Below are 25,212 nucleotides of genomic sequence, written 5' to 3'. Positions count from 1 at the left end.
GCTTCCTACACTCTTTAAAAAAAAAAAAAAAAAAAAAAAAGTCTTCAACGCATTTGTAGTCTGCTACAGATGTGTTGGCAATGCTTTTTTTTAAGTGTGCGGAGTTGATTCATGCACCCTCCCCAAACTGTCCAAAAATTTCTGCTCAGATAAAAAAAAAAAAAAAAAACCCCATGACTGAGGGGACAAAAAAAAAAAAAAAAAAAATCAGCAAAACATATCCAGAGATGCACACAACCTATCCTTTCTATCCATTCAAGACCAAAGTTTATATGTAATCTAATGAAAGGAGCAAAAAATTACATCTGCTGGGGCCACAAATTGACACTATATGGACTAAATGCGTTTAAAGTTAAGCTGTGGATATAAAACACTGTGGATTCACTGGAGGCAAATTCAGCATGTATACACAGTTTCTGGACGCCTTTTACAGTAAAAATAGGAAATGAACCTTCCTTGGTTGTCTGTGGATTAAAACATTTAAATTCTTCCCTCTACGGTCTCTTTTGTTTTTGTTAAGTTCAGCATGTATATAATTACAGGCTCTTACAACTCTCACTTGAGTTAGTCTGTGGGATTGTAACTGGGTTTGAGGATTTTCTTTCCTGTGTGTAACCCTGTACATTTACTCGCTTTTATTTCCAACTCGGTAAAGATCAATGAGATCCCCGTGGCAGTGCGGTGAAAAATTGTATTAGGTTTCATCTGTGTTCAAGATTAAGTGTCCCAAGTGCTTTTAATACGAAGCTTAACTACAGTAGCTGCACCACCAGCTACATATTCAGTGTAGTGAAGTGCCAGTATGCCAAGGTGTGAAAATCCAACTAACCTTTTTGTTGAATGTGTGGGCTTATTAACCCATAGCTCATCATATTCCCTAAAAAAAGTAAAGAGAAACTTCATTTATATTCAGTTTTTTTTGTTTTGTTCTGCTTACTGCTAACAGGGGAGCGAAGACAGCTGAAATAACACAACATGCCATCTCTCACAAAAAGACATACAGATGTGTTGACAAATGAAGTGTGTTAAAAGAAGGACAGCTTTAATGGGTGTATATTTTTCCAACGTACCAGTATGTGCCTAAGTTCAGGACAACATATTGCATGTTATTTTTAAGACTGTGGTGGGGAGGGTGTCATTCTCTGTCCATGCATTTAAATAGCAACACGAGGGAGAAAAAAAAAAAAAAAAGGGGCTAACACACATTTAACGCGTCTTAGAGAGGAAAATAAGTCACTCAGAGGTCTGCAGCAGTATATCTTGTCATTTCTTTAGAATAGATTTGGACTTATAATCTCATTTTTTCTTTTTTTTTTTTGTGTCCGTTAAATTCAAATGTTGACAGAATATGAGTACATTTTTGTGGATCACATTCAGACGCCTTTGTCTCTCTTCTTCTATACATCAGTTTTGCCCGCGTAGAGCCTGGTCCATGTTCGGGCTGCGGGAGACACAGAAAGATAACACGGTTGTGGAGGGTGTGAGGGGGAATTTAAAGAATAAAAGTACTGAGGAGTGTACAGACATGCTTGATCATACAAACTCCAAGAACAGGCATCCTAAAATAACTGAAACGCCCCAGTATTGGCAAATATGAAAGCAAAAACTGACAAAATTAATCACCAGTCAGTTTAATGATTTCTGTTTGATACCTGCTAGTGTGATTATTTTTAGTTTTATTCTTGATTAGTCGACTAAACCGTTGGCATTTTAAGTTCTTTACATTTAAAATTTTGGCTGATCATTCAACAAAGTTCTTAAGTTGGTCTCGACTTAAACTAATCAGACGGAATTTGATGGCAGACAGAAAATGTGTCAGTGAAACAACAGAGTGCTTGCAAAACATGAACAGAAACTGCTACCCACCCATCAAGCTTCCTTTATTTACTAAACAATTACTATAAACACTGACATCTCATAATCATTTGTGTCATTTTTTACTGACTGTAATTAGTTTTTAAAATGTCAGAAGAGCAAAACCATCTTTTAACTGAAAGGATTCCTCCAATAAATTACAGTTTTGTCCACTGTCATGTGTATTGTCATATTTGTATGTACAGTCAAATTAGGTCATCAACACAGTTCCATCAGTGCAACATCATTATGCAAAGGCGCTGACAGGGTGGTTGTTTTTTCCCCCCTCCAACTAGGAAAACAGCCTTTCATAAGGGCAACACCTGAACTCTGGATAATCTGAAATGTGGGTAGTGGAACTGAGGAAATGGTTGTCGCCATCTGGCAAAGCATTTCTCAAACTGGAAATCTGAACTGTTGCAATAAAGTTCAACAAACATAAATCTACTCCTCACCTGTCTCAATAGCATGGCTTTCATTTTTCTTCCACTGCTCTGCGACATCGTTTGCCAGGGGATCATCTGGATTGGGAGCGCTTAATAATGCCTGGATAGATAGCAACACTGTACGGATCTGCAGGGCTGGAGACCACTTATCTGAAAGATTGGAAAAACATGGAGGACGAGACAAAAATGACAATTTAAAGGTCAAAATAAAGACAACACCAGGGTGGTACAATATACAGATGTTAGTCAGTGACACACACACACAGAGCAGCAACTATCCTTGTTCACATGTGAAGCCAATCAGGAAATGTTCTGAGAACCACTTTTCCTGAAGCTGCCTGGAACCAGTCAGTAAATGTGATCCATCAAAACAATAAAAATGAGCTTGTGACAAAAGTGAACATATAAATCAAAGTCTCCAGCAGTATTTTTTTAACACAAAGGAAGTTTGGTAACCTGTCTGCTGTTGTGTGTTTTCCTCTTGCCCAGTAAACGTCACCTTGAGTCTGTTTACCACAAAACTTTACTGTTTGTACTCAGATCTGCTTCCTCAGGCTTTAACACAAGCACGCTCTGGATCATACTCAGCTGTTTTTCAACCATCTCATATCATACATATCAATTACCACATTCTGTTTGTGATTATAAATTTATGCCTCACACTGCTGGTGTGTATGTGTGATGGTGGCTCAGTTGGCACTATGGTGTTGGCGATGTGTAAGCCTGCCCATCAGACGTAAGACTGCCATGAGTGTATGGCTCCAGATTACAATTTGTATTCCAATTGTTATTTTTATGAAATGCTAATTTCTGGGTGTTCTTTACCTCCAGATTATAAAAATCTGTTTTACAAAACTGCCCAACCTTCCAACTATACAGTACCACTTAAAATAAATCAAACAGTTCGGTATAAAATGAAAGGATTGATTTTATCAATAAACCCACTGACAATAAACACCTTGCTTCACTACTCTATCATTGTTTTTCACCAGCCCACATTCTGACTGTATGGTAACTTCTAAACAGCTTTGGTGGTTTGTTTTAAACAAGTTTTAATTCACATCCAGCAACATAGATTCAATCTGATTTCACATTGATGAAAGAGATATGCAGTGTTTCCTATTTCATTGTGTCAGTCATGTTTCCTTACCTTTCAAAATGTCTAAACATATTCTTCCCAGTTTGTCAACGTTGGGGTGGTAGATTTTGGTCATGAATCGCACTTTGGGAGCTGCCATGGGATACTCTTCTGGAAGAAATAGTTCAAGTTTAAATGTGCCTCCTTCAAAAGGAGAGTCTTGAGGCCCTGCAATGACCACATGGAAGTAACGTGCGTTCCCGTCGTCAGGTGTAGCCGTGATCCCTGGAACGGGCTCGGCCATCAACCGCTGTGTCTCCTGAGTGTGGTCAGAACGAGAAAAACAACATTGTTGTTGACATTTGTGAATTAAAAAAAATAAAAACACCACTGTGGACTGCAGAGGTGTGATCAGACCACACACCTCCACTGTCATCCTTTAAGTATATAAAGAATGACAACGTACAATTTCGCTCTGCTTAGTCACATGTACACTTTTAACCTCACCCACATACAGATGAAACAACATTCCACAAGCTGTTTACAGACAGAAAAGAGAAAGAAGCTGCTGGAGCGCTTCCCGTGTACTGTACAGCCACTTCATTGGATTAATAGCAACACAACTGCGTTTTTCTTACATAAAACAATTAAGGGCAGTATATAATGCTTATTTTCATTATAGATTAACTGACTATTTCTTTATTTAGCAAAGTAAATCACAAATTACAAAAAAATGCCCACATATTTTTTTTTTTTAATATCTTGTTTTGCCTGAACTATCAAACGAAATCCAAAGATATTGCATTTACTATAACATAAGACTAAATTTATTGACATTTCTATTAAATATATTCACATAAAGATGCTCCAACTGTTAAATTTCTGGAATTTTTGACTTGAAAATGACTAAAATGATTAATGAATTATCAAAACAACGTCAATCCACTCATCGTAACCTGCTATTACAGCTCTAAATTAGTTCCTAATCAATTTTTACACAGTCATTTAGTTAAGAGATGGGAACAGTTGAGTACATTTTTATTATCTGAGGTAGGTTTTATGTTTTAATGCATAATAAATAATTGTGCGACGCTAAGGAACAACCAAGAACAGAAATCACAAAGAGGAAGTGGAACATTTTGTCATATTTCTGCATTTGATCGAGCAGGTGCAACGACACATCTGCAGTCAACGGGAAGAAAACTGGTTCAGTCTAGTTGAAAATACAATCACTTCTTTGTAATAAGAAGAAAACAAGTATAATAGAAGCTGGGTCGTGTTTTCACTTTGTCAGCGCGGTGTTAGCGGTCGTAAAAACCGGCTCAACCTGAGAAATAGCTGCTAGATGTGGCGGAAAAGGCTGATCGCGCCCACAGCCGGGCCTGGCCCCGTGAAGCTGCGCTGAGGGAGGAGACAAGAGGCCTAATTATTATTTCCCTACTTGCGTTTACACAAAAGTACCAACACAAACACGTTTGCTCCATTGCGAGCATTTAAACGTTTCGACACCGCAAGGGCAGCGTTTCACATCGGCGTCAGACATGTGTACCGATCACCGATGCTACAGCAGCTAGCCTAGCTTATTTAGCCAATCCATTCATATGGCGACTGGGACCAAATGTCGTAATGTGTCGATACACGCTAGAAATTCGCGGCCCGGCTGAGTTAAAATTAAAATAGAAATACGATAACAATTGTAGTCTTTCGAAAATGCAACCACAGGCTGAGCAGAAGGAAGTAGCTCGATAGCTAGCTAGATACGAGCTAGCTGTGCTAGCCGCGCTAACGTCAGGATACGCGCTGAACGTATCCAACAAATATTTACACTATTTGATATTTACTCATTATTACACGTACATATGCTGTTCAGTAAAATGTGTACCTTTATAATCCTACGAGGCAAACCAGTCATCTTGTGTTAGCTATTATATTTTTAGCCGTGGACTCGCCTTCTCTTCAGCTTGGATTGACTGAGCTGCCGGGGCGGGGCCAGATAACTCTCTCTTCCGGTAGCTTCAGATGACGTAAGGGAATTTGCTGGCGTTCAACATGTCAAAATATAAACATCAACAATGTTCATAAATACAAACAAACAAAACTTATTATTTTGTTGAGCTTCTCCAACAATATAAGCAAAAATTAAATGTCAAGATAATTTATGAAAGTAACCAATTTACTTACATCCATCCATCATCTATACCCCCTTATTCCTATTTAGGGTCCCAGGGATCTGCTGGAGCCTATCCCAGCTCTCTTTGGGTGAATGGCAGGGGTAAACCCTGGACAGGTCACCAGTCCATCACAGGGCCACATAGAGACAAACAACCTTACACACTCACACTCACTCCTATGGACAATTTAGAGTCACCAATCAACCTGACATATGTGTTTTTGGACTGTGGGAGGAAACAGGAGTACCTGGAGAAAACCCATACAGAGAAGTCCTTGCTGGGTTTCAAACCAGAAAACTTTTTATTGTGAGGCAACAGTGTTAATCACTCAACCAGCTGCATTGGTAGTTTCTTCCAACCACATGGGGTGCAGAGGCACTTTTCTCTGCAAAATGTATTTACATTTAGTGCATTATCAATTATTAATAGTGTATTTAATATATTTAATATAATCAGTTTCACTGGTAGAAACACTAAATATGTAACAGCAAAACATCATTTAATTCAGTGAATCAGAACTGAAATGATATTCAAACACATCTCAAAGCCCAGTAAGCCTAGTAATGCAAAGGTAGAAAAATCCTTAGGATGTTCCACTAACAGATTTATGAGGAGATTGTTCATACAATCTAGTGGAGTATCATTATAACTAATCATACTACAGTGAAGTGTGATTTCAAAGCCATATTATTGTTCTACCATAACAGGATTAAAACAGACTCACGTCAGCCGAGTCAACATTTAATCATTTATTATACATCAACGTGACAATAAGACAAAATAAGATAGTTGGGTAGATCTGAAATTGTGGCCTTCAACTATCGGTCCTTTGGAGGATTCTTGTTTTTGCGTCTCATGTGGTACCTGCGAATAGTGACAGAAGGAAATAAGATACAACATACACTTTTTTACAGTTTATGGTGTAAATATAGAGTTAAACCACTTCTATTCCTTGTCAAGTTTTGAGTAAAGACAAAAGCCTTTGCCAGTGTTGAGCAGTATTTGTGTACTTACTGTCCTATTGGATACCACCGATGCTTTGTGGTGAAAAACATCTTGCTCAGCTCCTCTATAGTGGGCCCCTTCTTGTCCTTCAGTACCTCCTTACTAAGGTGGGCCTTTAAAACCTGGTCATGGGTCTCAACCGGGGTGGTCAGGGGGTCAGGTCGTTCTATAGGCTGCAAAGATGAACAGTTAAGAGCAAGGTTTTCTCTAACCTATTTAAAAACGATATGTAAATCTTCAACAACCCTGCATCATTATCAATCAATCTTCGTTTTTTATTGATCACCAGACAACTGACATTGATATCTCTGAGGCCTGTGAGCACAAACTGACCTGTGTGAGCTCATAGGGAGTGTCGACAGCAGGATGGTAGCACACTATGGTTTTCCCATCTGACGTCACACCAATATCCACATGACTAAAACCAAGACATCGGAAGGTTACTGTCCTGATCACGACAAAGTACTACTTCAAACCTTTGAACAAAGCACCTGATCATCTCCAGTCTGGATTATTTAAAACTGAACAGTGCACAGCCAATATAAGAAACATGAGAGTTTCTAATAACTAACCAAAATAAAAAACAAACAAAAAAAAACAGCCCATCCATCTGTACAAATTAAAGACTTAGGACCAAAACGTCCTATTTATTCATCAATGTTGTCATATCTAGGTTTAAATAAACGAATTTCAGTGGCTTAAATTAATTTATGGTGAATTTTAAAAGTCCAACGTGGAGCTAACATACCAGTTCGGGTTATCACTGGACTTCTGTCGAACTGGCACCAAACACGCTGCAACAGAAACCCAAACAGGTCACACATGACTTATTGGATGTTGTCGTGTCCCATCGGTTTGACTTTTACTATCACTAAACGAGAAACAAACATTAAAACTGATAAAAGCTCAGAAATAACGTAATGGTTTTTAATGCTAAGTATTTGATATCAAGGTTAGCCTGTTAGCTGTTAGCGCCACGACTGTTTCGACCATAAACTCATAAACTAATACATATAACGTGTTAAATATATAACAACACAACCTACTTTGTACATGCCGTAATGTGGCACCGACAGAAAACCTCGTTAGGAAACTATGTAGTTTGCACAAATGACCTGACGCCATGCTCAAATTGTCACTGGGTGCATCACTGTAATAAGTCCGTCGTTGTGCTGCGACTCACTCACAGTAGTTCCTCTTTCTTGGTGAAACGAGAATTGAGAGCTGCAGGATATTATGATGTAGTACGTTTTCTAAAAATACATTTGCTGTGAGAGTCATACTTCAACATAGACGGAAAGATTTAATGTTAGTAATTACAGCACAACAGTCTGTCCAGATTTAGTTGGGGTTATATCATCTTTATGAATCACACAGACATGAACCTGCAGCAGCTGCCACTAAATTGTTAGTGCCCATCATGTTTATGAATTTGAGCCATACCTGCTCCATCTCAAACAGAATTATTATGTTCCCTTTGTGTGGCAAACAATAGGATGATACAAGGACAGTACAGTGCAGGAGCTCAAGAATCACAAGGTTTATACATTTTATGAAGTGTATTTATTTACTAAATACAAGTCATTTCGAAAAATCTGTTTGTAGACAGGTTTCTATTCATAATTTGTTTGAATCATATAATAACATATATCATGTAAATGAGTTCTTTGTATGCTTCGCGTGTAAATCTGTACAAAGAAAAGCAAACAGAGGGATATTGGCAAAATATTAACAAATATTTGAATCACTGCTTCCACCTAAGAATCAAAAATAAATTCATTGGAATATTCACTAATATGAATATAGGATAAAGGTTTTTGTCTTAAATTTTTGGCATAGCCACTGTTGATATTTGTCATTTGAAGATGAACAAACTTCAAAGTCTTTGCAGTTTTTTTTAGGCCCAAGTGTTTTCCCCAAACGCAGCTGCCTGATGACAACAAAGCTCAGTTTATTCATGTTTACAGGTTGTTGCTGCACAACGAGCATCACTTAAGAGAGCTCCATCTCTGCTGTGGCTGCACTGCTGGAGGCCTGTGATCCTGTATTTACCACCAAGCGCTCTCGACTGCCGAAGACCTCGGCAACTAAAAGAAAAAAATCACAATAACACGTGAGCATAATTGATTTCACAACAATCTTCATAACTAAAGGTCACATTTGCTGTGAACTATACCTGCTGCAACATCACTTATATCCCAAACCCTCAAGCCATCCTTCTGTCCCCCAAAGGCATGGACAAAGGGCAGATCAGGGCAACACGAAGCACAGAACAGAACACCCTGTTCACAGGTGAGAGAGCACATTGTTATAACACCTTTAATGACCACAATCATCACGACTTTGACATAACGAAATGACCAACTGAACTGCAACCCTTCAGTGATGGGTGAATGGATCTGAGATCTACATGCTAAAAATTCACAGTTCCTACCATCTTCATATCCCGTGAGTGCACCAGGTTGGGTTTGTTACCCAAAATGTCCCAAATCTTAACGTGTTTGTCAGCGGAGGAGGTGACCAGGCATCCTTTAATTTGGCTGCTAATCTCCAAACCTGCAGATGAGATACAGATTTGATTTTTTTGGCATTAATGAATTCGTCCATATAGAAGTGAATCTAAAACCATTTATGACCCACAGACGTCCAACGTCATTTTACAAACATATTACATACATACATAGATAGGCGTATTCAAGACTTCATCTGTATGTTCTCTTTGGATCATCATCATGTGTCCCTGTTGGTCTTACTATAGTTGAGGACACTCATTGACACAATGCATTATGTCAGTCCATCAAAGCTAAATCTAACTTTAAAACCAGGACTTTAACCCTCAAACAGTTCTTTGAAGATGTGAGGACTAGCCAAAATATCCCCACCACAACGGTATTGCAATGAAATCTGTAAAGTATAGATGAAAAGACAGACAAACACACATCTACCAACCTGACACTTCTCCATCGTGTGCCCTCAGCGTGAAAACAGGTTTATCTGAGCGGGCATCCAGACAATAGACAAAACCATCCTCGGTGCTGGCCTGAAACACAAACACATATTCAAGTCAACCACCGAGCTGAAAAAAAAAAAAAAAACATTAGACAAGAACATGCAACAGCTTGATTCATAATTGCTATTTACAACCACCAGGATATGTGATCAACAGTAAGTCTGACAGTGTGGTTGTGCTTTTTGGTATGATCTTTATTCTCCCTTTGACAAACACTGGATAAAAAAAAAAGTACTTGCACAAGCCACTGTTCCACATATCATTGCCCTTTTTGAAGCTCAGGTGATGTAGCATCACTTGATCCTTACCAGAGTTTTAAATAGCGACACCAGGAGGACAAGAGACTTGAAGGTATTTGGCAAATTATACCAGTATTAAAACGCAGATCTAAGCACAGTTGATTTGTTTTTCTGTCAAATTAAACTGTTATTTTTTTAAAGTTGTTTTGAATTTGTTTTGAATTTAAAAGCAAAAGCCTAATATTATATTTAAAACAGCTCCCTTTTTATTAATTATTTTCCATTTGCCAACATGCAAAGTCCAAGTGTTATTTGATTTATTGCTCTATATGAATCTGCTTGGGGAATCTTAATTAAATGTCATGAAATTAGTGCTGATTACATCTTGCATTATTCACAATCAACACATATATTTACAATTAAATATGATTTAAAACACTCTCATTTTTATTCTAATCTATTCTGACAGTAAAAACATTCTTCTTTAAAATCCAGCAAGAGGATTTGAGGACCCACCAGGAAGTTACAGGGTGAAAAGTGGTTCCAGACCAGACGCTCCACTTGACCGCTAAACCTCCAGGTCCGATAGCTGTTGTCTGGACTACGGCAGTCGTACAGGATAGCCGTCCTGAGAAAAAGAAAAATGTTAGTCCTAAACCCACTGTGAACACACTTCCACAATCTACTGTTTAATTCCTTTGTAACAACAAACAATGCTGAATGACACCTACTTGTCATATGATCCTGAGATAAGAGTCTGTGCTTCAAATGGATGGAATGATAATGTTTGAACCTGAAAGATAAAAATATTTTGTTTTCTGGAAGCAAATCTACATGGAAAATTACATTTGGTTTTCATTTTTTTCCCCCTCACTGAATACCTTATCAGTGTGCCTGTGCAGAGTTGTGGCTGGTTTGCCTTGAGACAGATCCCATAAGATAACTGTGTCATCTGCTGATCCACTGGCCAACACATTCCTAAGTTAGAAAATTTGAGTTGCATAAGAATACATTTACACCTCTACAGTAAATAAGTATAATATGGACAAAAACTCAGTACGCCAGATAAGAATTAATGAAAATGTTAACTTTACCATATGCAGATTTTTTTCTATTACCAAATGAAAATATATAAACACGTCCTCAGGCTTCAAAATACAGACCTGACCAGTTTGTTCCAGGATAAATCCAGCACTGCGTCTGTGTGCCCCTCCACAGGCTCTGCCCCTGTACCCTGATATCAACAAGATAGATGATTCAACACCACTTGACCCACAAAATTACTAAATAGCTAAGTGAAGATTTACAGCTTCAACTTAAACGAAGGTCACCAGACCCCACTCTGTCTGACAGATGCTTGTACCTTCTTGTTCTTCTTCTTCTTTTTCTTCTTTGATGCCTTTTTGCTCCCCAGGGAGAAGGCTGGCTCTAAACAGTCCACCACATCCAGGTCCCACACATCTATCTGAGGAGTCATGTTGCCCACAGCAGCATAGTTTCCTACAGTAAGGACACACAGAGCAGAACCAGGTCAGATAAGTACAGTGACATGTGTACATTAAATAGATAAAATCAGATACAGAGTTAAAGACGAATCAGACTGCTGAGATAACCATTTGTTAGAAATTCACTTTATCAGGCTCTAACTGACTGGAGTCAATACATCTTGGTTTGGACATGAACAGGGTTTATTTTAAAAATGTTCTTTAATTTAGGGGAAAAGCTTGGATCAACTTTCTTACCAGGTCCTTCTCCAGGATTTGGGTCAAAGTTTAGCCACTCCACACACAGTGGGTAAGCTGGCAGCAGGATATCATGATGAACATACAAAGAGTCCTCTGCAGAGTTATAAACTGTAAAGAAAAAAATCTGTTGGTGAATTTGTGATAAATCAGGTATTTTTACACATTATCTGCATTTATATATTCGCCATCATCTTATCATGCCACAGATGAAGATATTTACTGTAGATCTCCAAGTTGCAGCAGTCTTTCTCTGCCCTGCCTGCCAGGATCAGATTGTCACCAGGCTTGATTTGGAAGTCTTCTCGTTCATACTGGTCCTAAAGGAAAATATATATATATATATAAATTAAAAAAAAAAACACTGACACTGATAAATCATATTTACACATGGGTGTAACAGTTGGTTTGGCTCTTAGTGCAACTTGCTTAAGTTTCCAGATGACTCTAGTACACCTTTTTCCCTACAATGATAAACACGGCAGATAAATCTGAATCCACAAGTTTAATGACAACGTGAAGAGAAACTAAAGCCGTGTGTCCCAAATCACTGACTACTCACTGTATCTTTGAGAGTGATGTAAGGATCCTCGTCATTAGAGCTGAACACTGTGAGCCCCGCCAAACTGTCGCCCAGGTTAGCAGTAGCTAAATTGAAGACAGGCAAATGTAATTAGTTAAAAAAAAAAACCCCATCAAAACACAGAAGAAAAATACACATACTGTACACAAACACCCCACTCACCTGTGTCCTCTTCATCATATTTATCCAGACCATATTCTGCTAGCTCATCATTGTCCTCCTTCCTGTCTTCATTCTCATCCTTTGAAACTTCAGCAACATCATCTGTCACAGAGTTAGGATTCTGTTCAGGAGCCATACCCTCATCATCGTCTTCATCATCCTCAGCTGCTAGTTCTCTGATGTACCAGAGTAGAGAAAAAAACACATATCAATTTCAGCTGATATTTCATATGTTGATGCAACTAATAGCTGTATTGATGAACTGAATTCTTTTGATCATTTGTCTGGTGTATATGTCTGTGAAAAACACCTGCTAAAGATCAGATGGCTTGTTTTTTATTTTATCTGACAGTCTAAAACCCATATATTCATATGGGACAAAGAAAATTCTCAAATAGTTGCCAATTAATTTGTCCATTCAACTAATCACTGCAGCTCTAGTTTTGTTCATTCTCTGAATTTTTGAATAAACTGATATCAGGAGCAAAAACAGAGGAACAAACTCTGTGTGTGTACACATGTCTATGGTTGTGTGGACAGTAGTGTGTCAAGGGAACAAAGATAGTGAGACAGACTTTGTGTGTATGTGTTCATCACAACATACCCCAGTTCTTGTTTTGCCTCGGTGATGATGCGCTGAAGCTCCTCTTGGCTCAACTCAACCTGAAGTGGAGATGTTTAAAAAAATGACCATAAGTTTCTCAAACATAATTTATTTATGTTTGCTGTTCCTGTGTCCAGTCTGATATGTACTGTAGCTACAGCAGCTAATGCTGCACAAACTAAATCATATAACGTTCAGACGTTACAGTGTGAGATGAGACATCATCTGTAAAGTCACCCAGGAGTCTAAGTGACAGCCAGAAGACTTAAAATGTGCTAATTTGAAATAGTTAAACACCATGTTGACAGATTAGCCACCGGTCGGCTAACGTTAGCTAGCTTACTTTGTCCGGGTTTTCCTTGGCGACGCCTCGACTCACCCAACCGACACAAGTGATCTGTGAGCTCATTGTAAAGAAACAGCGTCTTTATCGACCAAATCCTGTAAAACCTATAAAAACTCTTCTCTAACCCGATTTACTTCTGGTTACGTTATGCACACAGTGGGCGTACATGTGAGTTAGACTGGGGCTTGGGTCGCGCCTAGATGACGTCAAGAGAGCGTTAAAACATCCGCCTGATCAAAAATGTAGTAGACAGCTTCGGCTCTGCCTTGTCAAAGGGACAAAGTTTTTCCTTTTCTTAAGAAAATGTGAAAAATGAAATTTAGCTTTTTGACTATCCAGTTCACACAGTTATTAATTTTATAGCCTGTTCAAAGTAAATAAACACAACGGAAAATTAGATGTTTTGAAGAAAAAGCCAGGGAAGCCAGATTGAGATGGTTTGGACATGTTCAGAGGAGGGACAGTGAATACATTGGTAAAAGGATGCTGAGGTTAGATCTGCCAGGAAGGAGGCCTAGAGGAAGACCAAAGAGGAGGTTCTTGGATGTAGTGAAGGAGGACATGAGGATAGTTGGTGTGGGTGAGGAGGATACAGAGGATAGGGTTAAATGGAGGCAGATGATTCACTGTGACGACCCCTGAAGGGAGCAGCTGAAAGGAGAAGAAAATTAGAAACACACAGGAAACATTTTTATAAAACAATTTAATGACACTGTATTAAACAAGAAGAACAACACAGGTATGCATGGTCAAATACTGCTGACCTATATGTCACATATGTAATTTACAAACAGCACAAGGCAAGGCAATAATACAGAGGAGGTACTGAGTGTCAGGTAATGATTACTTGCATTGCTTATATCACAGGATATAATACGGAGTAAAAATGTCATGGCACAAAACAGAACAAGGCAAAACAGTAGATGACTGTACACAGATAGATAGATGATACTCACATCATCAGCTAAACCACTTCACACAATTGTGATTAATATACTTTATTATTTAACTGAACCGTATTAGATGTGATTATTGAATGATCTTGTGTATTTAGTTTAGCTTTATTTATGATCCATCTGATATTTATTTGTTTCTCTGGTAATTGTCAGACAACTACATTAAAAACAAGACAAAGACCTTAAACGGCATTTGTGTCCATTAAACCTTTTTTCATGATACGTGCTTTGTGATATGTGCCTGACATGAGCCAAACCCAAACACACTAAAGAGAGTTCAGAGTGTGAGGATAGTGGTTTCTCCTTTCTGTGTCTAACCGGTCGCTACATATTTTTCATATTAAATCTCCGTAAATCATTTCATGTCATAATCTTTTACTGGTTCACAAAGTGTTCGTTTAAAAACAAAAGGTGCTACGGTCATGTCAGAAATCAAGATCCGTCTCTTCGTTTGACTCAGTCATCTCTGTGTGATCTGCAGTGTCATCATCACTTGGTTTTAAACGCTTGGTCACCAGCTTGAGATTGGTCTCGTGGAGGATAACCTGGGTCAAGTACTTCTCTCGTTTGATCTGTTCTTTGACAGCATACGGGACATCAGGGATCATGTAGGACAGGATGAACTTGGTAAAGTAAACAATATGCTGTGAGGAGAAAACAAAGCACATATTAATACTTTTAGTAATTAATGTTTTAACAGAACATTTTCAGTGTCAGGGATATTTTCTGTTATGTTTCTACCCACCTCTACAACAATTATGAAAGCCAGTTTGGCAGCAATCACATGCCAGTAATAGACATTGTGCTCATACTGCCTGGGATGCCCTGGAGGATACCGAAAATCACGATACCTAAAAAGGAAAAGTTTTTGATATTTTTCTTCATAACACAAAGATGACATTTCCTGTTACTGTTTTCAACTAGCCTTATTTTATTGTGTGTCTTTTGTTCATAAATTCCCATCACACCTTCATGATTTCCATTTCTGACCATTTTTAAAATTTACATAAACTTCAGAGATCATGTGCAAACTAGATATCTGGCTTTACTCAAAAGCAGTACCTTGAAACTAATTTGTTAAATTGTATATACTAACTAATAGGATTAATATTATAAACCACATCCCACAGTAAGCGGAATCATGTATGTGTATTTTTATACTGAAGAAAAATCAATATTTTGACTAAGAAGGACTTTTATGAGCAAAATTCAGTGTAAAAGTATTGACATTTGTTTTAATTATACAATTATTCTTAAAAACCATGACATTTAAAAAAAATGATTAGGGTAAATTAAAATACAGCACATATCAACAGGCCAATCTTTGTACCTGCAAGTGCTGATGTTGAATGAATCAATGGGACTGCTTGCATTGGAGAAATCACTGGTGCTGAATACAGACAGCGAGCTGTTGATGTAGCCCTTCATAGTGTGATCAGTGTTACTTCCATATGGGTACACAGAGAAAGACCAGTAGTAGACCAGCCGTGGAATCATGTCTGACGTAAAAGCAGTAATCATGGCCTGTTGAAACACAAGGAGACCAAGTAAATGTAGTGAACAAGTGTTTCTGTTTACATTAATGTCAATCAATATTTATGGTTTTATAGGATGTGCCTCTAGCACTAACTATGTCACAGCAAATTTTGCTGTTAATGTGTCTGTTAAATAATGATACTGTGAGTATATGCATCTGAAGTGAGTCATTGCTTAAATAGGTACACCCATAGTCTCTAACAGACAGTGATACGCTGTGATCTAGATCCTACTGTTGTAAAGTTTATCATATTTTTTAGTTTTCCTACAGAGAGGTGTAGAATGGAATCAACAAACTAGCAAAGAAACCAAAACATGAACATTTTACTTCACAAAAGTAAGAATTACTGAAATCTTTTGTATTAAATTACATCACACTATACAACTATACCTAACAAACAAACAGCTCAGTGGAAACAATTACTTACATTTGTTGCAACAGCTAAAATGGCGACGCCCTGAAGAATGGGCTGCCAGGCCCCGATATCCTGGGCCTTCTCTGGCACAATGCGGCGGAACTGAGTGACCATTTTCCAAGCATCAACCCGAATCTCAAACAGGTTGTTGACCAGAGCCAGGACCGGGGCCAGAGGGAAGGACGCCACAAACAAGGTCACAAAGCCAAACTGGATGACTGAGAAAGACAAGATATGTGTATAAAGAGGACTATGGCGCACCGGGTATTTGTAATAATTCAAGTTTGAACTTGAGGACTGCATGTGCAACTGTAAAAATGGGAAACAAAGGGACTGACGAAAATGTTTTTTCCTCTTACCCATCTCAAGATATTCATAGAACAGCCCTAGTTTTGAAACAGGCTGGAGTCGGTAGTCCTGCTCCCAGCGAGGAATCGTGTTCTCTGAGGTCACACGGGTGCAATGGCGTGAAATCAAATTTTTCACCCACCTTGGTGTAGAAGATCATGGAAGAGTCACTCAGTATGATAGTGGAGAGGTGACGTATAATTAACTGTTAGCCCAGCAGGTTTACTTATGCTTACTGGCATGTAGACATGGTGCATCTATGATAACACTGTGTTTTGACAAAAAAAAAAGACTGCTTACGGTAACAAGACCTCCTGGATGTTGTTCCATATGGCTTTTCCACTCATGATGATAGACAGCTGTGTTGTCAACTCAATCATACAACCACCAGGATCACACTGCAGATACAAAGCACAGAGGCGTCAAGAACAAAAGGAACAAGTTAAACATGTAATGCGTCGGTGAACAAATAGTACCTCTTCATTCCGGTATGCTCCCACGAGATAAACAGGCTTTCCGGGATAGCCGACTGCTTTCCCTTTTGCAAAGGCAATGTAGAAACAGGAGGAGTAGTAGTTGACGAACTGAAAGAGGAACATCTTCAGGGTTAAGCTGTTCTCGTAGTCAGTCTTGGTCCGTGGAAGTTCTGTTATTGTGTATCAAACAAGAAAGGGGTTTAAATAAACCACATTCAAGCTGAGAAAGTTTGAAGTACATTTCGAACTCACCAAAATCAGTGATCCAGATGGCGACTCGCTCATAGACAGTATTGAGGATCATAATTGCAATAAAGTTGATGAGCGAAGCTGTGACAGAAGTGGCCATCTGAGGCGTCACATACTCCTTTATGGGCTCCAACTCCTTCAGGCCCTGAGTTCTGAGGCTAGTTGAGAAGGCAAAGAAGACAGCCAAGCGGTAGACAGTGATGGCCACAACAGATGCCAGGATCAACATAATCTGAAGGAGAAAGTACAGTTACACAGATGAATGCATGACAAAGCAGACAATCCTTTATTTTATGAATGAGTTTTCAAATAATGAATAATAATTTGCTCTATTTCCAATCACTGGTGATAATAGAGTGCAATCATTTCACTTTCAATCAGGTAAATCAATAGAATGACCTTTGAGTGTTTCTGAACATGTAATATAGGGTTTTATCTATAAGCATACAATTCACTACACATTCACAAATTATTGATTTCCCCATGAGTATTAGATTTTATTTCTTCACAAAAAAATTGTTAAATAAAAGCATTACAAAATCATTATAAATAGTAATATATTTACATTACCCAGAAAAGGACTGTACCAATTCCTATTGACACCCGAACGCATCGTCCACAGGTTGTGTAGGGTATTTTCTCTTTCACCTAAATTGCAAGCAAACAGTTTAAAAAAAACAGGCTTTAACAACATCACATCCATATTTTCAAACCATGTTCATATTTTCTTGGTTGGATTAGCTCTCAAATCACAAAACCATATTCTGGCTATGGGACATATTATTAGCTGGAAAATGTATAAAACTGAGCCTTTCTGTGTGATTTACCCCTGTGATGGGGTTTTTCCTCTCATAGATGCACTTGGCCTCGTACTCTGGCCGGGGCAGCTCTTCCTGCTCCAGAAACTCCACAGTGTCCCACTCATACTCCAGCTCCGCCTGGTAACGCTTCCAAAACTCCAGGAACAAAGTTACTGAAGGCAGGAAACACACAGGAACAGGAAAAAACAAGCAGCCCACAATGAGAAATAGTGAAACAATCATGTATACACAATATTGTGTGTCCTAAAGAAAACTTACCCCAGACAGACATGAAAACTGCAAACACCAGCGTTCCATAGTTATCAAATATACAAAGTTTCTAAAAAACATGAAGAAAAAAAAATGGATATCACAATAGTCCCAGTCCTAACCAGCACACATGCAAATCAGTTGAAAACCAGTGACTGTGCAACTTGAGAACAGCAACTACACATTTATGTAAATCCTGTAGCTGTAATGTGCACTGGTGCGGTGAAGACTGAGTAGTTCTAAAATTAAAACAATCTCAGAAACCAAAGTTCACAAACAGTCAAAAACTTTAATCTTCATCTAGACTTATTTGTGTTCTAATTCCTATTTCCTTGAGTGCATAATGAGAAGCACCAGTGAGTTTTACAGGCCTGTTCATGTTGTTTATGTTGAAATGTCACTCACCTTTGAAGCTTCACACGTGCTGTTTAACCTCCAGTATTGGCAGAAGTGGTCACACTGTGGACACATCACTATTTGCCCTCCGATCTCAGGGTCACACACCTCTTTGCTGCAGAACAGAAACAGTAAAGTCTATGAAATTAATTTGTAAAGAAAAAAGTATGGATTAAGGGTAGTAATATTTTTGATAAACTATTTACAATTTACAATAAAATACAGTCTAGTAAGGTCATAAGTAGTATGATTTAATCTACCAGTTCTTAAAAAACATTCTAGACATACCTCCAAGTGCTGGTTTCTTGAGTTTTGTATCCATAAATGAAGCAAGCCAGTCCCACAACAGCAGCCAGAGCAAGCATAGTTGTGTAGAAACCCAACCATGCAAAGTAAATACCAATCTTCTCCCCATAATACTTCCTGTTGGGAAAAAAAAAAAAGGTTATAAACTACTATGGCTCTAGTGATCACTGGTGTCCTATCTTTGATGGACACAAACACAACCTGGTTGATTCGCCAATAAAATGAATCTCGAACACAATCAGACACTCGTACCTTAATACCAACAACACACTAGACCAAATGAAAAGAGTAATTCTAGTACTTGATATTAGTTTTTGTGAAATAGATGCTTGTGTTCACCTGATGAGATCAAGAGGTTGCATCTTGTAGAAGCTTTTTGGATGAGCCCATTCGTTATAGAGCAGATATCGCTCATTGGGACAGTCTGGCTCTTTGGACTTGACATTGAACCTGCACTGAAAGACCAAAACACAATAGACCATACTAGCATATACGTTACACCGTATATTCATTACACAGTATATACTATAAAACTAATGTCACCAAAATGCTACAGTATGCATTTAACCACACTTACGTCATGGAGGGGATAGGCAGCTTTGTACACTCCACTATTCAGAAGTTTTGTGATGCCAAACTTCTTTACGTTTCCTCTTATTTCATAGGGGGCTCGAGTCAGGATGTAAAACGCCTGAGAAAAAAGAAAGAACTTTAAAGGTTAGGTGGTAGTTCTCATAAAAAGAACTAACTGCAGCAACGTGAGACAACTTGCCATCTTGCTCCTCATGGATGGAGTGAAGAAGAGATCCTTGTCCTTTATGTGAAAGTACCCCTGACGCTCTTTCTCAAAGGGGGCGGTGAAGAAGTCGGACTCCTTGCCGATCAGTTCCTCATTGGGTTGAAAGTGCTTGGTAATGCAGGAGAAAATACGCCACGGGGAGTAGTGAGAGGTCAGATCATTGGGCTGGAGAGGGACCTTGATGTGCAGGACTTCAGCATAAGTGCACAGCACGTCCCATGGCATGTGGACTTTCACAAATAGCAGTTTCTCATCTACAACCTGCAGACCAGAATGAGAGTTTTGCTGAAGTAGAAAAGAGGATGAGAAACATCACATGGCGTGAAATCCACCTACAGATTTTGTGGCCTCCAGCTCCATTCCCATCTTCATCAGGCTGGCCTCAAAGTACTCTCGCCGTCTCTACGGACAACACACACAAAAAAAAAGGTTTCAATGAGCTTCTTGTTTTTATGCTTGTCCCTTCATTCTAACATGTAATGAAGAAATATGGATTCAACTTCATTACATTACTGTGAATCCCAGGTCTGTATAATAAAGACTGCCAGAGCTATTCATCTAAATGTACACAGCATATTACAACACTAGAACAAAGTATGAACAGAAACATTTAGAGTGGGCTTATTCGAATAATGTCACCTTCAAACCCTTTATGTGATTACTGTTGTTTTGACAGCTCATTTATTTGCAGTTTCATGTTTCATTACACTTCCATAACATTGTCATCTCTTACACTATACAACTGCAATGACAAAACTGCCAGCATGTCTGAGGAGGTTCTTGTTGATGACATACTACATTTAAATAGCAGATGCCACCTTTTTAACTTTTACCCAGACTCCCCACAGCCAAAAGGCTTAGATACAATGAATAAAATGATTGAATCTTCTTGTTCCAACTGATTTTATACTTTTTAAATAAGCTTAGATCATCATTATTTCAGAAAATACAAACTTTAATGTGTCAACTTTCCATATTTTTAATGAACCTCATTATGTCAGTCCCAATTTCAATATTCACCTCCTAGGAACTGTTGACAAACCAGAATTAAAACACCTTCGCTGTCTGCAGCAACCAAACCTGTTTTCATGACCCACAGGACAAACTGAAGTGTATGAAAATGTGGACACAAACACAATAAAATATTTCAGAGATAATTTAACAATGAAGCTAACGCTATCAGAACTGAAACACACCTTTAGGACAGTGCAAAAAAAGTTTTGCAACTCCTGTCTGATATTTTGGAAGAACAAAAAAAAAAAAAAAAAAAAAAAAGGGTGTGCCTTTACTTTACTGTTGCAGTGTCACGCCTCACTGGGTTTTGTTTGGTTTTAGATGATTATGAACAAGGAGGAATTGCTGCAGACTTAGAGGGTCTGAGGTAAGGTAATAAGCCCATGAACTCTGACTTGTAATGGCACTTTCATTCCTGTATGAATAAGAGGCTAAAACCGGCCGATCAGCTTTTACAGCTGTCGTTCTGAGGACCAAGGGCACATGTTGTGCCAGAACCCACTTCCTCAGTTTACTGCTGCAGCAGAAAACCAGCTACACTAATGAGTGGTTAAGCTTTGTTTTGCACCTATTAAAGGAAGAACCTTTTGCTATTGCATTTTAAAAACCACTTGATGTTTAGAGTTGCGACACTGCAGGTAGCAGTCTTTAAGTTCTGTGAACCTACAGTGTTTCCAAGTATTATATTACACATCCCTCATTGCAAACCTATTGTGAAAGACATGTTTAGCAACACACAACACACCTTGGTGTGCCGGTGCATGTCTTTTGTTTTGTGCACTTAAATTCCTGAATATATCCTTGAAATTTAGATTTGTTATATATAAAAAGTAAGTTAGAGAAGAGTTTTAAACTTAGATACAGAGACTTATCAGCAGACCGATCTGATTTAAACTGTCTTGGTAAGTGAAGGAGTAACGCTGTTCATTTGTGAATCTTCACTTTAGCTGGTACTATAGAAAGAGGTACTAAAAAAAAAAAAAACAATACATGTTCAGCTGTTTCAGTTCCTGTATAATGAAAAGGGATAGCAATATGTAAGCCTTGGCACACTGCAATATCCACTGTCACGAGTAATTAATTTAACATCACAGACCGGGTGATCCTGGTGTAAATAAAAACTCCCTTTACAAATAGGCAAGAGTCGATACAGTTTGCATGTGTAATTAAAGATAAAAAAATTATATTTTGTCATATTTCCTCTTAGAAGTAGTATTAAGTATCTTGATCCTGAAAAGTGTTGTATGTCCAATTCATATTAACTTTTTACAACTCAGCATCGATTTGTCTTAAAATACTTAAAATCTTTTTAGTATGAAACTGTACCAGCTTCATAACCAGCTAAAAAAGTTTTTAAAAATGAGATTTACCTTGTGCCTCTGGAACGTGTGCCTCTTTTCAAACTCCTTTTTGTCCTCATCTTCATAGACCAGGATGAAATCAATCCGCCTCACACCATCGTTGAAGAATAAGGAGTCTGGTTTGCCATTAAACTCTGCCTGAGGGCAAAAGCAAATTTTATCAGGTAGGTCTGCAGCAGAGAACTCGTACACCTCGCTCTCCATAATGTTGTACATGTCGACCAGAGAGAGGAGGGAAAGGCCAGTGTGCAGGCTGTCTGAGCGGAGATACTGTAAATACTGACCTTGGCCAACCTATTAAACCTGTGATGTGGAACATGCAGGAGAAGTGGGAAGAACCAACAAACATTATGACACCCGCCCATCGTCTCACTTTGCACACAATCAAATGTATGACATCCGAGCATAAATAAAGCTCCTGTATACATATGTAACTACATATGCTTCAGGCTGAGTTTTAGTCCTGCATGTAGCCGAGACCCTTCCAACATACAACAGCTTATTTACAATAATAAATCAGTTTATCAAGCTTCACAAAACGCAGTACATATCTTGCAAATGCATTAATAAGATGCTAGTTGACTGCAACACGTTGCTCAGACTCACCAGCTGTGTTTTGGCTAAAGTTGTTCCTTCTTTAATACTGTAATATGTTGGTAAAAACTCCTCAGGGTAAACTGTGGGAAAAAAACAGACATATCAGATAGAATATAGACATGATAATAATCAATCAATATTAACACAGATACTGCTTATTATCATGCACTATATGTTCAGGTGTGTAAAAAAAATACAGAGAAGATATAGGAGTTTTTAAGAGTATATTAAATATCCCTATTAAAAATACATGATTAACTGAATATAAGGTGAAGTTTTAATTTGTTGAAGATTTTGTTTTGGGACCAAATACCTGCAAAATTAATGATATTCTACTTTGTACTTCCAGTAAAAGCTGGAAAGTTTAAACCAGTGGCCATCTTGTCACAAGTCTGTTTGTACTGCTGTTGTCACAACTACCCACTAACCACAAAGTTATGTTTCTCTCTGGAAACATAAATAGGTCACTGTATCTACTGCAGTGTAAACTATGATATGCTCTGTTATATGTCTCCCTATTATGTTATAAGACCATTTTTTCCCTTACAAAGCAGATGACCCGTCATCCAATGTGGAAAATCCTCTAATATTTCCAAATGGAACTAACTAAAGACAGATGTTGTTTTCAAAACATTGTCCATAGCACCCTGGGGAACTTAACTGTGGAATCGCTAGTCATCAAGCAAGAGTTTCCTTTTACCACGCCTACAGAAAAATGGTCCTCTCTCTGACAAAGCTTGTACAAGAAAGCCAATAAACCAGTAAGAAAAGCATTGTTAATCCTTGTGCCTTAGGTTAGTCTTATTTTGAAACAATGCAGTGACTTCCTGGAGTCCAGCACTCTGGCTTTTTAGTATGGTGAAAAATAGCACAAAATGTATATTAGCAGCAGGTTACCTGTTTATATCTAGTAGAGCCAAATCCACAAATCACATGTAATGTAAGGACCTTATATTATGATTTGTTCTTCACTTTCTTCCTCCATGACAAGGCTGATAAATCTGATAAGATATTTTTCTCTGCGTCAAACACTGAACCATCTGATGACATAAGGAGCAGGCGAGTGTAAGGCCTTCCTCAAAACAGAATCACTCCTGAGATCTTGCTTTCAGTATTAGTAAGTGCTGCTTAGTGTATGTTTTTCAGCTGAAATGTGATCAGTGATGGTTGATTTCCAGATGTCATTTACAAGAGTGGTCCAGTAACAAGGGTGAACATATAGGAAGCTTAGCTCCTAACATCTGCTGATCTATAACCCAGATATAAGTTAAAGCAGGCATCAGGCTGACTGCACCAACAGCATCAGATAGCCAGATGTCAAACATCACAATGACATGCTGTGGTGCACAGGATGAAACTAACCACTGTATAAAACATTATAAGAGCCAGTCTGCTGTGACCAGACTTTCTATTTAACCAAGTATGAACGTTATTAAGTCATTACAAGGCAATACAGGCTCCATTAAAAACAGTGCACATATTACTTGTAACCCAGAGGAGCATTTGTCTGTGGATGAGTGAAAATAAAAAGCATGCAACACTGAAAGTCACAACAGATTATGGTGGATGGAGACACAAACAGGGACTTTAATATCTGTGATCTACAGATATTGTGTTTTTTTATTTTACAGCTATAGTGCCACATGCTTGTGCCCCATTAAAAACATGTGCACCAAACTTCTACTCCTAAGACACAGTTTTAACACAAGGGCCTAATTTTTCAGAATGACAGGTTACAGGTGAGCAATGCTGCGTTTCCAGAGAAATCACAGGTCAGCAGCAGAGAAATCACAGGTCGTTTATTTTAAGGTCTATGCGTTTTCTAAGTACAAATGCTCAGTCAGCACGTTACAGAAGTGAAGGTTAAACAGCAGAAAAGCACCAGAAGAAAAGTGGCGCATGTCTGTGTTGTATCATCGGGTTAAAGTTAACCCAGACCTCATGACCACCGGAACAACACGTAACCCAAAAGCGTTTCTCTCACCGACGTCCTCGTTTACCATTCCAGACTCGACACCCGCCGCCGGCTCCTCAGTGTCGGACACGGAGTCCATTTCGAGGATGTCGTTCTCGCTCATATTGTCTGGGGCTCCAGTCACATCTCCAAAAAATAAATATTTGACAACAGCAGGTGGTGTTTGTTTGTTTGTTTCTTTTACCGCGGTTTTAAAGCGCAGCCCAGTCCTCTCGCCATTATCGCTTTATTTCCCAACTCGCTCAGCGAGATTAAAGTTTTCTTCAAGTTAGGGCATGAGAGAATGCAAATGAACCGGGTGGGGTCGGAGGGGGAGGAGGGCGCTCACTGTGCGGCCACATTTGACACATGTTCCGCCCCTTTGGTTGCACAAGTTAGCGGTTCACAGGAATAAGATGTGGGAGGAGGGAAACTGCAAAGTGGCTTCGATTTTGAGCATTTTACTGCTAAGACAACAAACATCACTAATGTAA

The 25,212-nt window shown here is 38.6% G+C and overlaps 4 protein-coding genes across 6 annotated transcripts; all 4 read right to left on the bottom strand.

The window, feature by feature from the left end:
* Positions 1-520: 520 nt before the first annotated feature.
* On the bottom strand, positions 521-5,377 carry ube2nb (ubiquitin-conjugating enzyme E2Nb). 2 transcript variants are annotated; one of them, XM_026326977.1, is made up of 5 exons: positions 5,261-5,377; positions 3,451-3,697; positions 2,310-2,450; positions 1,357-1,441; positions 521-877 (listed from the first exon to the last, which is right to left on the bottom strand). In XM_026326977.1, the coding sequence occupies exons 1-4, from the start codon at positions 5,288-5,290 to the stop codon at positions 1,398-1,400; spliced, it is 462 nt and encodes a 153-aa protein (XP_026182762.1). In that variant the 5' UTR covers positions 5,291-5,377; the 3' UTR covers positions 521-877; positions 1,357-1,397. The 2 variants fall into 2 exon arrangements, with proteins under 2 accessions (XP_026182762.1, XP_026182761.1); XM_026326976.1 differs by lacking the exon at positions 521-877 and having other exon boundaries at positions 1,021-1,441.
* A 906-nt stretch (positions 5,378-6,283) lies between these two features.
* On the bottom strand, positions 6,284-7,741 carry mrpl42 (mitochondrial ribosomal protein L42). The gene is made up of 5 exons (XM_026327086.1): positions 7,601-7,741; positions 7,303-7,348; positions 6,888-6,972; positions 6,564-6,727; positions 6,284-6,413 (listed from the first exon to the last, which is right to left on the bottom strand). Exons 1-5 carry the CDS (start codon positions 7,677-7,679, stop codon positions 6,368-6,370), a joined length of 420 nt encoding a protein of 139 aa, XP_026182871.1. The 5' UTR covers positions 7,680-7,741; the 3' UTR covers positions 6,284-6,367.
* Positions 7,742-8,079: 338 nt separating this feature from the next.
* pwp1 (PWP1 homolog, endonuclein) lies at positions 8,080-13,432 on the bottom strand. The gene is made up of 15 exons (XM_026326290.1): positions 13,238-13,432; positions 12,895-12,953; positions 12,291-12,466; positions 12,108-12,193; positions 11,769-11,865; positions 11,546-11,656; positions 11,167-11,303; positions 10,967-11,037; positions 10,685-10,781; positions 10,535-10,596; positions 10,320-10,431; positions 9,504-9,594; positions 8,989-9,110; positions 8,731-8,836; positions 8,080-8,641 (listed from the first exon to the last, which is right to left on the bottom strand). The coding sequence occupies exons 1-15, from the start codon at positions 13,301-13,303 to the stop codon at positions 8,547-8,549; spliced, it is 1,488 nt and encodes a 495-aa protein (XP_026182075.1). The 5' UTR covers positions 13,304-13,432; the 3' UTR covers positions 8,080-8,546.
* Positions 13,433-13,926: 494 nt separating this feature from the next.
* Positions 13,927-25,046, bottom strand: ano6 (anoctamin 6). 2 transcript variants are annotated; one of them, XM_026326286.2, is made up of 20 exons: positions 24,749-25,046; positions 22,774-22,844; positions 22,177-22,305; positions 20,129-20,194; positions 19,766-20,053; positions 19,571-19,684; positions 19,333-19,448; positions 18,976-19,110; positions 18,697-18,802; positions 18,301-18,361; positions 18,049-18,194; positions 17,792-17,869; positions 17,225-17,453; positions 16,973-17,142; positions 16,797-16,894; positions 16,508-16,638; positions 16,161-16,366; positions 15,527-15,720; positions 14,942-15,047; positions 13,927-14,840 (listed from the first exon to the last, which is right to left on the bottom strand). In XM_026326286.2, exons 1-20 carry the CDS (start codon positions 24,840-24,842, stop codon positions 14,622-14,624), a joined length of 2,757 nt encoding a protein of 918 aa, XP_026182071.1. In that variant the 5' UTR covers positions 24,843-25,046; the 3' UTR covers positions 13,927-14,621. The 2 variants fall into 2 exon arrangements, with proteins under 2 accessions (XP_026182071.1, XP_026182072.1); XM_026326287.1 differs by lacking the exons at positions 22,774-22,844; positions 24,749-25,046 and adding an exon at positions 22,452-22,696.
* Positions 25,047-25,212: the final 166 nt, after the last annotated feature.

This window comes from Mastacembelus armatus, chromosome 23, assembly GCF_900324485.2.
Source record: "Mastacembelus armatus chromosome 23, fMasArm1.2, whole genome shotgun sequence".
Taxonomy (NCBI): Eukaryota; Metazoa; Chordata; class Actinopteri; order Synbranchiformes; family Mastacembelidae; genus Mastacembelus; species Mastacembelus armatus.
Note: the sequence above shows the minus strand (reverse complement) of the source record. Positions and strands in the feature narration are given on the sequence as shown.

What these genes read in the sequence shown, in the direction of transcription:
- ube2nb (XM_026326977.1), bottom strand. Translation starts at nt 5,290, where the DNA reads ATGACTGGTTTGCCTCGTAGGATTATAAAG. An exon ending in ATGTTTAGACATTTTGAAAG is followed by an intron (nt 2,451 to 3,450) that starts GTAAGGAAACAT and finishes CCAATCTTTCAG; the next exon opens with ATAAGTGGTCTCCAGCCCTG. An exon ending in AAGCCATGCTATTGAGACAG is followed by an intron (nt 1,442 to 2,309) that starts GTGAGGAGTAGA and finishes TGTCTCCCGCAG; the next exon opens with CCCGAACATGGACCAGGCTC.
- mrpl42 (XM_026327086.1), bottom strand. Translation starts at nt 7,679, where the DNA reads ATGGCGTCAGGTCATTTGTGCAAACTACATAGTTTCCTAACGAGGTTT. An exon ending in CTCCCTATGAGCTCACACAG is followed by an intron (nt 6,728 to 6,887) that starts GTCAGTTTGTGC and finishes TCATCTTTGCAG; the next exon opens with CCTATAGAACGACCTGACCC. An exon ending in CGGTGGTATCCAATAGGACA is followed by an intron (nt 6,414 to 6,563) that starts GTAAGTACACAA and finishes CACTATTCGCAG; the next exon opens with GTACCACATGAGACGCAAAA.
- pwp1 (XM_026326290.1), bottom strand. Translation starts at nt 13,303, where the DNA reads ATGAGCTCACAGATCACTTGTGTCGGTTGGGTGAGTCGAGGCGTCGCC. An exon ending in ACATCACTCTCAAAGATACA is followed by an intron (nt 11,866 to 12,107) that starts GTGAGTAGTCAG and finishes ATTTTCCTTTAG; the next exon opens with GACCAGTATGAACGAGAAGA. An exon ending in TGCACAGGCACACTGATAAG is followed by an intron (nt 10,597 to 10,684) that starts GTATTCAGTGAG and finishes TTTATCTTTCAG; the next exon opens with GTTCAAACATTATCATTCCA.
- ano6 (XM_026326286.2), bottom strand. Translation starts at nt 24,842, where the DNA reads ATGAGCGAGAACGACATCCTCGAAATGGACTCCGTGTCCGACACTGAG. An exon ending in TTGGTACAGTCCTTTTCTGG is followed by an intron (nt 17,454 to 17,791) that starts GTAATGTAAATA and finishes TTTCTCCTTCAG; the next exon opens with ATTATGTTGATCCTGGCATC. An exon ending in CATCTGGATCACTGATTTTG is followed by an intron (nt 17,143 to 17,224) that starts GTGAGTTCGAAA and finishes ACACAATAACAG; the next exon opens with AACTTCCACGGACCAAGACT.